The 17,149-nt window shown below is 49.0% G+C and overlaps 1 protein-coding gene across 1 annotated transcript; it reads right to left on the bottom strand.

The window, feature by feature from the left end:
- Positions 1 to 7,852: 7,852 nt before the first annotated feature.
- On the bottom strand, positions 7,853 to 15,400 carry LOC136991699 (cytochrome P450 2K6-like). Its single transcript, XM_067294861.1, has 9 exons — positions 14,748 to 15,400; positions 13,725 to 13,887; positions 12,857 to 13,006; positions 10,972 to 11,132; positions 10,131 to 10,304; positions 9,584 to 9,725; positions 9,230 to 9,414; positions 8,851 to 8,992; positions 7,853 to 8,040 (listed from the first exon to the last, which is right to left on the bottom strand). Exons 1-9 carry the CDS (start codon positions 14,931 to 14,933, stop codon positions 7,853 to 7,855), a joined length of 1,491 nt encoding a protein of 496 aa, XP_067150962.1. The 5' UTR covers positions 14,934 to 15,400.
- Positions 15,401 to 17,149: the final 1,749 nt, after the last annotated feature.

Here is a 17,149-nt window from a genome sequence, read left to right as displayed (position 1 = left end):
AAAGGGCCCACATTTTCCCTAGTCTTCCTCTTGCTGCTGATGTATTTGAAGAAGCCCTTCTTGCTCTCCTTGACATCTCTCGCCAGATTTGATTCCAAACGGGCCTTAGCCTTCCTCGTCGCTTCCCTGCACACTCTGAAAATGTTCCTATATTCCTCCCAAGTGGCCTGTCCCCCTTTCCACTTTCTGTAGACTTCCTCCTTCTGGTTGAGCTTTGCCAGGAGCTCCTTGCTCATCCATGCAGGTCTCCTGCCTCCTTTGCTTGACTTCCTACTCATAGGGATGCACCGCTCTTGAGCCTGGAGGAAGTGATGTTTGAATATTAACCAGCTCTGTTGAACCCCCCTTCCTTCTAGGGCCCTCACCCATGGGATTCCTCCAAGTAGGTCCCTGAAGAGGCCAAAGTTTGCTCTCCTCAAGTCCAGGGTTGCGATCCTACTTAGTGCCCTGCCTCCTCCTCGCAGGATCCTCAACTCCGCCATCTCATGGTCACTGCAGCCAAGGCTGCCCCCGACCTTCACATCTTCCACCAGTCCTTCTTTGTTTGTTAGTACGAGGTCCAGCAGCACACCTCTCCTTGTTGGCTCCTCCACCACCTGTGTCAAGAAGTTGTCACCAATGCTCTGCAGGAACCTCCAGGACTGTTTGTGCCTAGCTGTGTTGTCTTTCCATTGGATATTGGGGTGGTTGAAGTCCCCCATGAGAACCAGGGCCTGGGATTGTGAGGCTACTTCCAGCTGTCTGTAGAAGGCCTCATCGACTTCCTCTTCCTCATCAGGTGGCCTGTAGTAAACACCCACAACAGTGTCACCCATGCTAGCCTGCCCTTTAATCCTTACCCATAGGCTCTCGACTCGCTCTTCATCCACCCCTAGGCACAGCTCAATACATTCCAGTTGCTCTCTCACCTAAAGAGCAACTCCACCACCTCGCTTTCCTGGCCTGTCTTTCCTAAAAAGCACGTAGCCATCCATGACAGCACTCCAGTCATGCGAGCTATCCCACCATGTCTCTGTAATGGCAATGGGATCATGGCCCTGCAACCACACACAGATCTCTAGTTCTTCCTGTTTGTTCCCCATGCTGCATGCATTGGTGTACAGGCATTTCAGAGAGGTGATCGAGCATGCAGGTTTCCCAGGAGGGGTAAAGGAGGATCCTCCATAGCCACATCCCTGTCACATAGCCACAGCTACCCTGTCACTATAACTCTCCCCCTCCCCCATCTTTCCTAGTTTAAAGCCCTCCTTACCAGGCTGGCCAACCTGTTGGCAAAGACCCACGTGCCCCGCCTCGTGAGGTGGATCCCATCTCTCGCCATCAGTTGTCGATCTTCAAACAGTGTCCCATGGTCGTAGAAACCAAAACCCTGTTGCCAACACCAGCGGCGCAGCCAGTCGTTAACTTGGGAAGTCCCTCTCCTCCTCCTCTCATCCATCCCCCTCACTGGCAGGATTCAGGAGAAGATGACCTGGGCTCCCACACCCTTGACCACCATCCCCAGAGCTCTGAAATCCTGCTTGATGGTCTCCAGCTTGCCCTTGGTGTCATTGGCACCCACATGGAAGAGCAGCAGTGGGTAATAGTCCAAAGCGTGGACAAGCCTTGGCAGTCTTTGCATGACGTCTTGTACGCGAGCCCCTGGCAGGCCACAAACCTCTCTAGACATGAGGTCAGGTCGGCAGATAGGTGCCTCCGTCCCCTGCAGCAGGGAGTCCCCCACAACAATCACCCACCGCTTCTTCCAGGCGTTACGGCAAGGCACAGGGTCTGTTGTCCCAGGTACTTCCCTTGCAGCCATGCCCATCTCCTCCTCATCCTGGAGGGCACTAAGCCTGTTCTTCAGCTGCAAGTCTTCAGGAGGAGTAGGAGCCTTTCTCCTCCCACGAGCAGTGACCACTTTCCAGCCTTCTTCTGCGGTGTTATGACGTACCGTCTCACACGGCACAGAGCCCTCTGGCAACTCCACTGCTGCGGGGGGCTGGGACTCCCGAAGCTGCACAGTCTCCGAGAATACCCTGTCTATCTCTTGCTCCGCTTCTCGGATGCTGCGCAGCCTGCTGACCTCCTCCCGTAACTCCCTTAGCTGACGACACAGCTCGCCAACAGCAGCACACCTCCTGCAGGAGAGCTGGCTGCCAGCCCAGGCCTCCCGGAGAGGCCCCAAGCACTCCCTGCAGCCTGAGACCTGTAGGGCTGCATCTGCTCTCAGGGGGTCGGTCTGGGTCCCAACCTCTGACACAGCCGACGCAGCAACTCCAACAGCCACTGGGGAATGTGCTCTGCGGCGTGTCATGACCATGCCTGAAGGGCACACCGGAGGGATCAGAAACGAAGATGCCTTCGTGCGCCCTGCTGCGCAAACTGCTGTGTCTGTTCGCTGCCTCTGTTAGCTGTGCTAAGGAAGAGTGTTGCCAGCAGGTTGAGGGAGGTGATCCTCCCCCTCTCCTCAGCCTTGGGGAGGCCCCATCTGGAGTACTGGGTCCCTTCCAGCCTCAACCATTCTGTGATTCTGTGCAAATTGATTTCAACTCCCTAGTGTGGCAAAGAGTGGAAAATGAGGAGCTATTGTGGGTGCTTATGCTTAAAGGGAATATCCTCTTTTTCAATCTGTGCCCATTACCTCTCGTGCTGTCACTGGGCACCCCTGCGAAGAGTCTAGCTCCGATGTCTTTACACAATCCCATCAGGTATTTATGCACACTGATAGGATCCCCCATTGTTAACGGTGCTAAGCGACACTTGGAATACGCAGAGGTAGAAGACACCACTCTGGAATAAGGTTATTAGATGTTTATTACCTTGAAATCCCTGAACCTCAAGGGGAACCCCAGGAACCTTGCGGGGAAGCAACCGGGCTGTTCCAGGCACTGCAGAGCATGGGCCCATGGCGAGGTTTGGTCGGGCGTGGGTTTAAGGCGAATTGATAGGCTCCAGTACGGGGTACTGCACATGCGCTACAGATAACAAGGGAAGCAATAATTCTTTAGGAGTACACAAGTCCAGACTGACGCCTATGTGGTGCAAGTCTAACAGTCACAACCTGCTGTTCTCATGGGTTCTGCATGCCAAGTGTTTCGGCAGCTGGAATATTTAATTGGTCAGCATGCTCCTGTCTCCTTGCCAATCTTCCGCTGTTTGCCCACCACACCCATGAACCTCCTCTTCTCCAGGCTAAGTTTGGCTCCAAGTCTGGCAAGTTTTCAATCCACCTCAGAGCCACCCCATACTTCACGAATTTGTCAATGAGGATGCTGTGGGAGACAGTGTCAAAAGTCTTGCTAAAGTCAACAACAATATCCACTGCTCTTCCCTCATCCACCAAGCCAGTCATCTCATTGTAGGAGGCTGTCAGGTTGATCAGGCATGATTTCCCCTGCATAAATCCATGCTGACTGCTCCCAGTCACCTTCTTGTCCTGCCTATGTTTGGAAATGGTTTCCAGGACTCTCTGCTCCATCACCTTCCAGGGATTGATGTGAGAAAATGTTCAGGACTGAAAATCTCTGGGTTCTCCCACTAAGATTTGTGCTGCAAGACAGAAGCTAAAGAGGGGATGATGTAAAGCCCAGACAGTAAGACTGTTCTGAATGCTGCCACGTGATCTAAATGTCTCCCTGGAATTGCCCATCACTTTCCACTGATGCTAGAGGGAGCAGCCTAGCACTGCTCAGCTTACTAGCACAGGTGAAGTGTTCAGGCCCTGAGGGAGAGCAGGTGCTGTGGGAGTGAAGCCACTGAAGGAAATTCTGAGACCTCAGGAAGTGGAAAAACAACAAGAACTCCTGCTCTAGCCAGACATGCAGCACTGCTAATGGGGAGGCTCTGAAGGTGTGAGAAATGCAGGTGACACAGGGGTTGTGACACTGAATAAGTCCAGGTGCACTGATGTACATTTTTTTTAATCTGTGATTTTTTTTAGTGTTTCAGGATGACAAACTCTCTCTAAACTCTTTCTCATTCAACTGTCAGTGGCTATTTTTTCCTGTAAGGTGAAGGGAGGCTGTGCTTGTAGAAGGAGGAGAACAGTGCAGTGCGGGCTTACAATGCAGTCATGATGTGAGATGTGCTGGATGCCAGGCTGGCTCAACAGAGCATGTTCCTGGGGAAAGAATAGGACCAGTCTGGATGAGACTACTGACTCTGCTGTTGGGGCACCATAGGGTACAGCACTGTCCTCTGCTAGGGCTACATGAACCATACATCCCGAGGCTGTTGCTCAGGGCTGTTCAGGTCTTCAGGACAATCAGCAGCTGTCAGAAGCAGGGATGTCCTTATTCAAGTCTCTGTCCCTGACAGCTGTTGACACCCCAGCAGCTGTTGACAGTTAATCCTAAAAGTGTGTCATGTGTGGGGAATGGAGGAAGTTCTTCCTCCCCTGCAAACCCCCTTTTCCTGGGGAGAAGGCAATCTCAGAGGCTTACGCTTTGAAAGAGAGAGACCTCACCACGCTAGATCTAGGTCAGAGGTGTTCATAGCCACCTTTTCCCTCAGATCCCGTTGCCATGCTCCCTTTTGAAGACACTCTGTCCTTTGCCTTCCGAGCAGCTCTAGATTTCCCCTCAAAAGACATTGCACACATTGGATCAAGCAGGTAGTGGATGTTGCATCTCCCCTTTGGTGCTGAGTCTCCTGGGCCTGACCGCAGCAGCCTGAGTTTTGGGCATCCCTGTGATCTCCAGCAGCAAGGCTGGGACCATGCTGCAAAATGCCATTTGCTTCAAGATACAGCTCCCTCCTGCCTGTTCTGGGGCTAGTTAAAGTATCAGCTACAAGAGTACCCTGTTTGGATTGTGTGCCTGGAAGAGGAAAATTGCTGACTGAGGATGGCTCATCAAAATTTCCAGATACTGCAGCTCTGATTAAAAGGGAACTGGCCAAGGTAAGTTCAGAAATAGAAAAATAAGGGTCAGGGATAATTGCTGCACTTATCAGCGAGGTGGAATCACTGAGAGTGCTTCCTTAATGGAGAAGAGACCTCAGCAGCTAAGTTTGAAATGCTAATTTTCATGTTTATTCCACTGAATTTACTTTTATTTAAATCAAAGTTAAGGTTTCAGGGCCATTCTTTGTGAAGCACATTTTCAGCCACTATTGCTTATTTGAATCCTTGCTTTCCCGTTCTGCCAGGTCTGGCTCCCATCCAGTGACAAGCAAAAGAGGGTGTCAAGCAAATATTATGAGCTTCTGATAGTGAGTCCAGTAAGATAAAGCACATGGGTGTTGTAACTGTACCCAAAGAAGCTACATAAGCTAAGGGAATTCAGAGTGAATGAGAATCTGGAAAGGAAATGATGTCCTGCAAAAGGAAAAAAACGTGTGCTGCGCCTAAGATATTCATTAGCGACTGATGCAATATTTTGCACCCAAGATATTTGTTAGTGACTGGGTGGAACAAAGAACTTCACCTTGCTTTTGTTTTTCTTTTCTAGGTGATATCATTACAGATGTCTTGTGACCTATCTGTTGCATAGGAAGACTTCATCTGGGAGGACAAGAAGTCTAGCATACGCTGCAAATGTTTTAAGTCCAATCTCTTCACATTATGCAATCACACAGTAGGGCCTGCACTTATGTGTCTTCAGTAGAGGCACTTGCCTTTGCCTTCTGACCATAGCAGTTTCAGGAAGAGAGAAAGAGAGAAAAGCCTGTAGGATTCCCTGTGAATGGGGAGTCAAGGCTGAAGAGAAAATTGAGAAGAGATGGCCTTGGCTGGCTGAGGAAAGAGGGCTGAGGTACGGTTTGTCTTTGTATGTCTTCATGCCTGACAGAGTGAGGAGCAGAGAAGGAGATGTGAAAAGAAGACATGGAGAAGAAAGCATCCAGGGTTTTCACTGAGCCTGACTGGTGCAGACGAGCTGTGGCCTTCAGGACAGTATTTGGAAGAGTCTTCTAGCAGGAGATTAGTGGGGGGAATCATACTTGGTTGTGAGGCGAGAATGTGTTGCCTGTGCAAGCTGAAGTGCTCAGGCTGATCTCCTTGTCCTTAACTCCTTAGAGTCATGATCCCTGCAAAGATATGACCAAAGGCAGAGGAGAAGAGTCAGTGCTCCAAGGGATGGGGATCTGGAGGCCTCCAGGGAAAGGAGCAGGACAGGCCCCTGGGCAGGAACCTTGGAAGAGGAGTTAGAGAGAGCCTGCTCTTGTACCAGATAGTCTGTGCTGTTGTCAGGGTCTCTGGAGCAAAGGCCAGGCCATTTTGCCCACCTGGAAGGTGTCCTAGAGAACAGTCCCTGGCTTGTGTCCAGCTGTGTGCCAGCTGGCCTGTTTCTACCCCACCTCCCCAAAGGAGGCAAAAGGGCACAGTGCATGCCATGCCTTCCACACCTATTTGCAATTTAATTATTAACAATGCTGATGCTGATGCTGACTCTTGAAATGAAGTGAAAGGGTGATTCTGGGGTGTTTCCTGAGAGATGGGTGCCGGGTTACATCCATGTGGTGTTTCAGAAGAAGCACTGCCTCCACCCACTTGTGCAAGACTCTGTCATTTTGGAAGGAAGCTGGGGGAGCTGGAGGTGTCTCCTGCAATGCAGTGGGAGTAGGAGTCCAACCCTCTGCTCCCTTCTGCTTGCCTGCTCAGTCCTGCTGAGTTCCTCCAGGGCCTGCAGTTAGTGAGTGAGCTGAGCGGGGTGACGTTATCACAGGCACTGGTGACCGGCTGTGAGTGCTTCCTCCCTGCTTGGGAACTTTTGCCCCCGTCTTATTCTGAGATGAGGAGAGAATGGAGCTTTTTTGCGATCCTGCTTCAGGCCAAAGTTTGTGATTTCTCTAGCATCAGATGGCAAATACACTACTTAGGTCTCAGGATACTCTGTTTCACCTGATTTCCATCCTGAAACCCGATCCTTCGGATCCCTGCCAAGTTGTGTTTTTCCCATGGGAGTGGTCTGTATTACAGAAGATGTTACCAACCCCCCCCATGTCTTGGCTGTCTCCATGGGAATGTCCCCCCAGGCTCATGCTATAGACAGAGACAAATCCAGACTGCCCACCTGGCTGCACAGCTGTGGTCGTGGCAAGACTGAAGTGTCACTCAAGCCTGGAAGCTGCATGGGGAGCTGCTGCTGCTAAGAAACTTGCACAAAGAAGGAGGATGGCAGGGGTGCATGGTAGCGTGAGCTGCTTCCCGTAGGGTAAATGCTTGATTTGGCTGGCAGCAGAAGAGCAATGTGGAAGTCTACCTGTAGCAGACTGAAGGTAGGTGAGATGAAGTCCACCCTCTGTGTCTCTGGCCTTGCAGCACTGGCATCGAGAGGACAGGAGACATGATTTCTCTTTGCAGAGTGGCTAGTGGTTCTGCTAGAGTCTTCTCTCATTAAGTGATACCTTCAGTGCTTTGTAACGGAGGAGAAATCTGTGCCCGTACTGCAACAGGCACCTTTTAGTTTAGTTGTCCCACGTGTTAGAGAGCTGGTGAGTAGTTCTGCAGGTGTTCTTAGCATAAAACACTGCAGAAGGGGAGTATGAGCAAGGAGATGGTGGGCGCCCCCAAGGTGTCACAGAAGAACTAGTTCGCCCATTTCCCACCGGAAGCACAGCACTGGTGGTCTGTTCCAGACAAGGGTGCCTCCACAGAAGCCATTTTAAGGTGTGCAAGAGGACCTTTGCAGCTTTGAAGACAACACTGGCAACAATTTGGTTCCTCAGTGGAGAAGGATTTTTTATTTTTTCAAGATTTAATCATTCTCATCAATAGGTACATTATTCTGAAGTCAACCAAATCAAAGTGTGGTTGTGCTAGAAATCCCCTATTGGATTCTGAAGTACCAAACTACCCATGTGCGATTAGAGAAAGACTACGCTATTTCATCTGGGTGTCTTGGGAGAAGGAGGATACCTGAGAAAAGCTCTAGGAACGTGGCACTGCACAGACCTCATGAGTCACTGGGGGGGTTGTAAGCCCAATGGCAGGAGTGAGGTCCAGGTCTGAAGAAGAAACTCCAGCGGGAGGGTGGAAGGTGAAGCGCTGCAGGAGGCTTGTGAAGAAGAGGAAGAGCTCCATTTTGGCAAGAGTCTCCCCAGCGCAGGTCCTCCGCCCTGGAATGAAATGCAGAACGGCCGTAAGAGTGTCAGTAGCTGCTGCTTCTTGGGCTGTTGTCAGGGGCTTTGAACTCTGACTGGGCAAATTCAAAATTCAGGCCCTTTGGTAACGCTGGACTTGTGAAGTCAGCAGATGTGCGTGGAAAAGCGGAGAGGAGAGCTCAGGGAAGTGTCTGAGGGGCATCCTGTATCCATTTGGCAGGGAAACCCTCCCTCCCCCATGCTGATTTTGCCTTTACAGGTTACTTCTTGTATTTTCTTTACTGACCCTTGTTGAAAACAGCTATCCCCACACCGCATCAAAATATCCTGAATCGGAGTGGCGTGATGCATTGGGCTGGACAGGTATTGAAGTGACAAGGCCTGGCCTGACCATTCATGTCAAGGCCTTCCTTGTCATGAATGGGTTACAACGACCTTGTCTGACAGCGGGTGCAAAGAGGGCTGATGTCTTTCTTGGCTGCTGTGCTCTTCATTCGGTCCCCCAGGAAGGCAGGGAAACCACAGTTCATAGTTGGGATGATTAGATCCTTCTGCTGGGCAGATTGTTGGCTCTGTGCTGCTCCTGAGGAGTTTTGGCAAGGAGCATATGTTGATGAGAGAGGTGCTACAGACTGAGCGCTCAAGTAAGGGCATTTGCCGTGTTCCCGGGATAGTCACGGGCAATGTGATGGGGTCTGGGGGAAGGCCATAAGACAAGAGAGCTCAGGACAAGGGCAGTCAGTCCTGGGCACCAATTCGCTTGGAAAAGAGTGAGTCTGAGATGCCCAGTTCCCCTCAGAGCCTGACAAATAGAAGAGAAGATACCTGCTGAAAAAGGCATGAAAGCATCTTTCTTTACAAACTTCCCCTCAGAGTTGAGGAAATGCTCGGGATGGAACACGTCGGGTTTCTCCCACTGGGATTTGTCTCGCAGGACGGAGGTCAGCAAGGGGATGACATAGGTTCCCTGGAAGCCAAGGCAGAGCAGAGCAGTTATTCCATTGCTGATGGCCTTGCTGTGATTATCACAGCAGTGATGAATGCTGGAGCTCCAGAAACCCACTTTGTTTAACAGGGGAGCTACTGCCAAGGTAGCTGTGAGAATGCCAGAGTGAGCGAGCATCTCTTGACGCAAGCGGGACCTAAAAGGGGACGTGTTGCAGGGGGAACAAATGGAAGAGAAGGAGCGCTCAGAGCTTCTCACCTTGGGAATGAAGTAGCCTTTGAGACTGACATCTGCAGTAGTTGCATGAGGCAAGTTCAACGGCAGGATATTGGCAAACCTTTGGATTTCATGGATGACAGCATCCGTATATGGCATTTGTGTTCGATGTTCGATTCGTGGTGGGGTTGATCCTATCACTCGCTCTATCTCTTCTTGGACTTTTTCTGTGAAAGGAATATGGATCATACACAGATTGCTCATTCAAAGTCTCTTTCTCCTGCTAGGAATAATGGGAAGCGGAGAATTCATTTTTTCTTTGGCCCTGTCCAGTGTGGAGTCCCATGCACAGCGACCCGGTGAGAAGGAGGCTGCTGGCTGCCTCGTTCCACTTACTCTGAATTTCAGGATATTTCATCATGAGCAGAAGGCCCCAGCGCAAAGTGGAGGATGTGGTCTCCATGCCAGCTACAAACAGATTTCTCACAACCTCAGTTAAGTTGTCATTATGGAAGTACCCGTTGGCGTTACCTTTCTCCTGGAAAAGATGAATTATTAACAATACTACCTGATTAAAGCTTCCAGAAAGCCCTTTTAAGCTGGAGAACCAGTGATTATTTTCATATGCAGACCTCATGGAAGTGTTAAGTTCCAGAGCATGGAAAGAAATGTGAAACTATAAGCCAAGACAGCATGTCTGACTTTGCTTGGTGAAAGAAGGATTTGTATTTTTCTTATGACCCAAGGGCAACAACAGAAAGCTGTCTCTCTGTGATCAGCTGATCTCCTAACTGACATGACTGCACAGTTTTTCAGCCCAGCCACAGTTCTGGCAGGACTTTTCCTCAAGCTAGACCTCTGCTGAAAAACAGTTCTTTAGCTATTCAGTCAAGTGTGAAAAGGAAACCAAGGAGATTTGAAGAAGCTGCTGGGATGCAATTACCTCTTGTTGTCGGACAAGAAAAGTGTCAATGAAGCTCCTCTGGTCATTTCTGTCGAGGGTTTTGAGATGTTCTGTAAAAGTGACCTTGATAAAAGCACAAATTTCGTCTGTGTTGTTCAAAATGGTTTTGTGGTCCTTCAGGAGGAATCCAAGGGCTGGGAATGTGTTGTACAGCTGCAAGATGCAGAGATGGAGAGGAAGCAAAGGTAACTGCTAAGAAGAGGTAGCATAGCTCAGCAGTGCATATTGAGAAAAGTCCTTACTGAAAATAGTGTGCATCCTTATGGTCATGAGGCAAAACATCCCTTTGTCCTCCCTCCTCCCCGGACAGCCATGCAAAATGGTTAAAATTGATTCCTTCTTACACCATGTCTTAATCCCCCTTGTCAAAAGTGGCCTAGAAATCACTTTTTCTGCAGATGCCCTTGACTATAAGCACAATTTCCTACTTCGACACTCCTAGAGAATTCAACCCTCTCTCTCCACACCAGCTGGACTTGTATATCTCCAGTTTGAGAGACGGTTCCTGTTGTCCTCACGCTGTTTCTTGACCGTGTCGTTAGTGTGGGAGATGGGGAACAACGACAAGATTCTGTCTCCTGGAAGCACACTCCTAGCATTGTATTACATGGTCTTGAATTCTGCTTTGTGAAATGAGGAGCTAGTAATCTCTCAGGCCATGCTGGCAGGATAAATTCATAAGCAGTGTGAGAGAAACTTTTGGGGAAGCATCTGTCACGTGCAGGTAGATGTGTTGTGATGGTGAGGAGTGAGGGGGCGTGCAGTTACCCTCTGTGTAATGCCTGCTTTTGAAGAGGACTATGCAAATGATTCGAATTACCGAAACTGATGGACTTCCAAGAAGCCTGACATTTTCATTCACCAAAGACAGGAGCCTTTTGAATGTGGGATCTTCGTAGTCATACCTCTTTCCAAGCAATATGGACACAGTGACATTAGCAACAGCTGCATTCAGCATCAGGGTCATCTCAAGGGGTTTTCCTAGTGTGGGAGAAGGTTGTGCAAACACCATGGTTAATGCTTACTCTAATAAATCAAAGTATTACAGTAGCTAGTGTGTTGTAGCTAGCCTGTCAGACAGGTGTGCTCCATGCTCCACCTGACCAAATGAGGAACATGCCTGGAGCGTGCTGTGTTTCCTCTGGGGTATGTGAGCCTGGCTTTTCTTTGTGTGGAAACCAGGGTAGAGAGAAAGATTGGAAGAGACCTGTGTGCGCCCACTTCTGGCACTGATACGCAGTCAGGAAGCTGCTGAGCAGAAGGTCCAGGTTTGTCAGGAGGAACAACAGGCTCCCCCAACTAACATTTCACATGTCCCCGGGGGTCATCAGGGCAGAGCAAAGAGTGAAGACTCCCCTTTCAGGGGAGCTTCTCTGCTTGGACATACATGTTCACTCCTGGTCACTCTTCCTTTCCTGTTGCTTTTACAGATGTCAGGCCCCTCTGGTGCATCCCATTTTCAGCTAGCCATAGCTCCTGTTTGCAGGGGGTCAAGGGGAATACTTGGAGCCTAGAAGCCTCGGCTGGCATGATGAAGTGGAAATATGATTCTATGCTAAGGCTGTTAGGGCAAAACTTGGTCAAATAAGGAGCTGCTTGACTTCCTATTTGATTTGGTGCATCTTCTGTCCTCCTCGCAGTGTATCCACCCAAAAGTTGAGCATCAGCTCTAAGCCACCTCCTCTGGTATTCCTCCATCCTCACCAGAGAGAGATACAGAGAGAGAGGCCTCCAGACGAGGGTTCATCCAGTTTGCATCAGAGTTTTCTCCAGTAGGAAGGGTTGAATCTAATTCTGCAGGTGCTGAACTCCACAGCTAGTAGAGAACATGCTAATGAGACTTCTTTGCTTGCTGCTGAACTTAAGACCTGAGAAGCCTCTGCATAACATCCCAAACCGGGTAGGTAAAATAAGCTGCACGAATTAGCCTTTTTTAATACCTCTTCCTTCACTGAGGAGGACTCTAACCTAGACCAAGTGCTTAGACAAGACGCGTAATAATTAGATGGCCACAAGAGGGTGAGGTGAATCCACCTTTAGGTACTGATTTCACTGCTGCTTTGCAGAGAAAGAAATCTGCAAGAACACAGCAATGCGTGGCCACAAGAGATTAAGCATGGAGAGTGCTTCAGATCACAGAGAAGTCTCTGGCTGCACAAAGCTGGCTACTGCCAACCTGGTACACCCACCTGCTGAAATTCCTGCTGTTGGTATACTAGCCTAGTGAGAAATAGTCCTGGCTGACGCTGGTGAAATGTGTAACCGGATCTTCTGTCTCCTGCTGGAAAGGATTTCCCAGCCATGCACATTTAAGCACAGTCAAAGTTTTGGTAGGTATGCAAGTCCTTGCATTTGCCTGCTGCCTCCACTGCCATGCCTCTAAATTTGTCAAAGACTGTCATTTATGGTGGCATTGCACGTGGAGGGAAATGTTCCTTTCCCCAAATGTGCTGTTTGGTGTTTGACTCCCTGTTCGGCTTCCGTTACCTCATTGAATGCTTTTCATTTGCACATCAGGCAAATTGCCAGGTAGACAGTCAGAGAGACAGGTAGACAGATAGACCATGTAAACTCATGATGTCACTGATGCTGGAAAACAGTATATCTTTGAGGGAGCTATGAGCCACTTCCTCCTCATCCTTGGTATTCCTGTGGGAGATTTGAGGAAAATCAGAGAAGTTTTATGAAAGTAAAAGTCTGCTCACCTTTATGCATCTCAATGGTGTTTGCCAGGCATCTATACTCCTCCACGATGAAATCCTCTATGGCCTTCTTGCCCATTCCAAAGTCTCGTAAGGTTGTGAGAGTAAATCTTCGCATCACTTTCCAGTTTTCTCCACGAGAAAATATAATTCCTGAAATGGAAGATGAAAGCACAGAATTAGAGATTTCAGAAACAGGGCAAAGATCCCTTAGCCACTCTGAATCCTGGTAAAGGTGAGCACTGCTAGGAAACACTTCAGACTCTCAAGGTACATTATGTCCTCACGTAGAGTGAAACTAGACAGGAAAGAAATGCTGGGTGCAAGCTATGAGAGGAGCAGCCACTGCTCAGAGTTCACATGATTGCTGGTGCCTTCCGAGAGACTAGGGATTTTGTTCAGCCCAGATTAGAGCAGAGAGCTGAATTTGTGTCTCCTCTGTGTGAGGTGAGTGTGCTCGTCATCTTAGATGTTTTCTTTGGGAATAGATGCGTCGCCCCTTGGGAGTGCCCATGTTCTTCCATAGACTGTAGGAACTAAAGGACAAGCTGTGATGTGGGCATCTGTGTGGAAAATTTCCCCACTTGGTCAAGGAAGTCCCACCCTTGTGCATCCTAGCAAACCTGCAGAGAATTCTCAGGGGCATCTGCAGAGAAGTTTCGGTCAAGCAGGTGCTGCAATTTACTTTCCTTGCACCTATCCCTATCATTCTCTCTTAATCTTGCTGAGAGTCTTGGACAAGAAACCTTGTTCAAGTGCCTCCTGAGGAAAGAAAGCTTGTAAGCATGGGCTGACTTTTAACAACGCGTTGGTTACTCACAGTTGGTCACCAGATACAAAAGGGTCCATCCTTGTTCACCAGCCAACTCACCGAGTCCTTTTGTTGCTTCTTCAATGAGTGGGATTTCAGGTCTCCCTGCAAATGCAGCTGCCTGATTCACCAGAGCTTCCTTCACTGTTTCATATCCTGACAGCACGACCGTTTTATTTTGTCCTATCTGAATGCTGAAGACTGGGCCATACGTTTTGGACAGCTAGCGGGATGAAGGGAGACAATGGTGTCAGATGATGACCGGAAAGCCCAAAATAATTAGTTCTCAGCCAGCTCAAGACTCTTTTGTTCACCTTCCCACACAGCACTGGAATTTCCCTCTCTGTCCAGAATGTGGAGAAGAGGTCACGGAAGTACGCACAGAAATGCTGGAACTGTTATGAAGAGAATGCCTCATAAAGGGGTCTGCAATCCTCTGCTAGGATCCCTTTGGAAGAGAAGAGCCTAAAGGCTGGCTCTGCCCCTCTGAGTGCGCGTGTAAGTGAGGATGGCATGGCAGAGTAGGACCATGCCTGGGGAGCGCCCAGCAATGGAAGGACAAAGTACAGACTAGGGCCTGGACTCTGCCATGGCAGGAGAAGGCCTAAGGGTATGAAACGATTTGGCAATTTTGGTTTTGGGAGGTAGCAGAGCTGAGAAGCCCTTGCAGAGAAGCATGTTAGGGCCCTGACTTGGTAACTCAGGTATTTCAGAGCTCTTTAGGCAATGTAGGACAGCAGATGTGCTTAGCTATGCATGGCTTAAAAGAGATAAACACAAAGAGAATTTTTCAGCAATTGTTGTGAGAACTGTTCAGCTCATGGTCAAACACTTGACACCATGAGTAGTTGCACTTCACTGAGTCCAGAGCTGCTGCTTTTAGGGGGACGATGCCAGGGCTCACATCACCCACACCAACACCCTATCACGAACTTCCAGTGATGGGAGGAGCATTTAGAAGAACGAGTGAATCTTGCATTTGAAGCTCTCTGCTCAGAGAACTTTTTGTAGCCCTGATTGTGGCTCAGAAGCTTCCTTAGCCGGGCAGGGAGATGTAAGAAAAAGAACAACAGGAGAGGCTACCTCTAGCATTGTCCGATAAGGCCTCTTCAGATCCAGGATGTGCAGATTTCCGATGATGGGTAGAGGCCTGGGTCCGGGGGGAAAGCCCCTTCTTGCGTGGTTCTTCCAGAAACCGTCTCTTTTCAGAACCAGCAGGAGAATGAGGATAAGCACTAAGCCTGCAGGAGCGAGGCTGGCCCAATCCATTGTCGTTCAGCGGGGGCTTAGCTGCAGCAAGCCAAAATGTAAGCCAAAGTGCAATCTGCTGTCAGAAGTTAAGAGTCTGAAGCACTGATGACACTCATATACTAATAGAGATAGAGCTTCAGTGCTAACAGATGGCAGGAGTTCTCTTCTGGGTTCTCCTCACTGGGTAATGGCCTCACTAGGCACTCTCTGCACCAGGCGTGCTCTTTTGCTTTTCTTTGCTCTCTGCTGGTCAATGTTTAATGGGAGGCATGTGGCTTTCTAAACTAGTCTTGTGCGTTGGTGGATAAGTCTGGGGGCATCAGTCCAATTCAGAAACAGCAAACCAAGCAGCACCTTGAACTTGGAGGGTGAAAGTTCATATCTAAAGCAGTAGTTGACACCAGAGAGACATTGAAACCTTGAGAAACAGGTCTGCAAAGGGTACCCAGGGGTTATCCCTAGCAGTTAAGGGCTCTGCTCTTAGACATTGCTGTCTCAACGTCTTCTTTAAAACTATCCACACTTTCCTCTGGGGAAAGGGCTCCCTATTTTTTACCATCAGAAAATTGTGTTTGTATACACTATGCATTGCATTGCGCTGTATCCTGCAAATTAAGTTCTTGTCATCCCCCCACTTTTCCATCTTTCTCTGTAAAGCTGCTTGCAGCTTTGAAGCTTCTTTTCCCCTGAAGAGAAGCTCTGGGGAGCTGGGGCGATTGTAAAAATTCCTCTGGAGTAACCTGGAGGCACTGTGGGTGTTGGTGTGTGTCACGCTCTGAAGGTTCGCTAGTAACAACTGAGACAGTAATGTAATAAACATATGTTTATTTCCTCACGCAAGCTCTTGGATTAGTAACACCCATTAAAATAATGCGATTACTAATTTAGAAAGGATAACCCCAAACTGATGGCTACTGCGCTATTAATTGGGAATGCTGCTTATCCCAACTTGAAAGCTAGCTTGTTCACTCTCTTAGTGAGAGGACTCTCAACCTCGAGGAGTTACCTTAAGCCAGAGTCCCAGGAAAAGGGGAGGGAGGGGAATACTCACGGTCCAGACGGAGAGGATGATCAGGTCACGTTCCCGTCCCCTGCTCAAAGTCTCTTAGCTTCCAAGTCTTTATATACGGCTGGGGCTCTGGGCAAACACTGCTTTTGCTGGCCTTTGTGAGTTTCACAACCAGAGGGCTGTTTGTTCTTCTGCTTGGAAGTCCCTGCTAGCGAGGCAAGGCTGCAACACTTCCCTATCGCTTCCTCCCTCCCTGGGGTCTGTGCAGTTGCGATGCCACAGCCGTATCAGGTGGCAGACTTTAATCCTGTTAACTCTTCTGTTCCACAGCCTTGCGCAAATCAGTTGGCAAAATTCTTCAATCCTGTTAACTCTTCACTCGCTCGTCAGCGTGGAAGGTGCATTGACTAGAAGCGCTCGGGAAAGGCCGAGCTTAACAGCAAGCTCCTCTGAGCTAGCCAGATAATTTAGTGAGGCACACAGATCTTTGAACTAGTCAGCGTTCAAAACAGATTGAAAGGTAGGGTGAGACTAATTTGACCAAGTGATGAGGTCTGCATTGACCTAATAGCCACGGCTTCCTTTATAGAGAATAGAGGGCAAAAAGCACGTTGAAGGCACCGTTCTTCTCTCCCCAAATCAGAAACCAAAACAGGCCACACAACCTATTTCTCAAATGTTCCTAATTTTCTCACCCAACTTAAGGCAACCAAAGCTCAGGGGAACCCAGATCTCGGAAGATGGCATCTCTCTTGTGGAAGTCTAAAGTTAGGAGTGGTGAACCCCCCTACTGAAGAGGTGGTATGTGCATTAAGGTCAAAATGTTTCCTTTTAAAAAGTGAGTGTTGTGACTTTGGAGAGAGAATGTGGCATTAACCTGTGGAGCATGGCCAGCAGGGCCTATTGCAGCCAAATGATGACCTCCACAGGAGAAGACAAAACTTCAGCACATAACTTGTATCTGATGTGATGCACCTCTCTGGACAAGGTATCCAATTGTGAAGGCAAGGCTATGACTACACAGTAAACAAAATAAGGCCAGGACACTCTCTCTGACACTGGAACTTGGGTTCAGGCAGGAAGATCTTGATGGTGCCAAGAAGGCCTATGGTATCCTGGGGTACATTACAGAATCACAGAATCACAGAATGGTTGAGGTTGGAAGGGACCTCTGGAGATCATCTAGTCCAACGCCCCTGCTCAAGCAGGGTCACCTAGAGCATGT

The sequence above is a fragment of the Apteryx mantelli genome, chromosome 3 (assembly GCF_036417845.1).
Source record: "Apteryx mantelli isolate bAptMan1 chromosome 3, bAptMan1.hap1, whole genome shotgun sequence".
Classification (NCBI taxonomy): domain Eukaryota; kingdom Metazoa; phylum Chordata; class Aves; order Apterygiformes; family Apterygidae; genus Apteryx; species Apteryx mantelli.
Note: the sequence above shows the minus strand (reverse complement) of the source record. Positions and strands in the feature narration are given on the sequence as shown.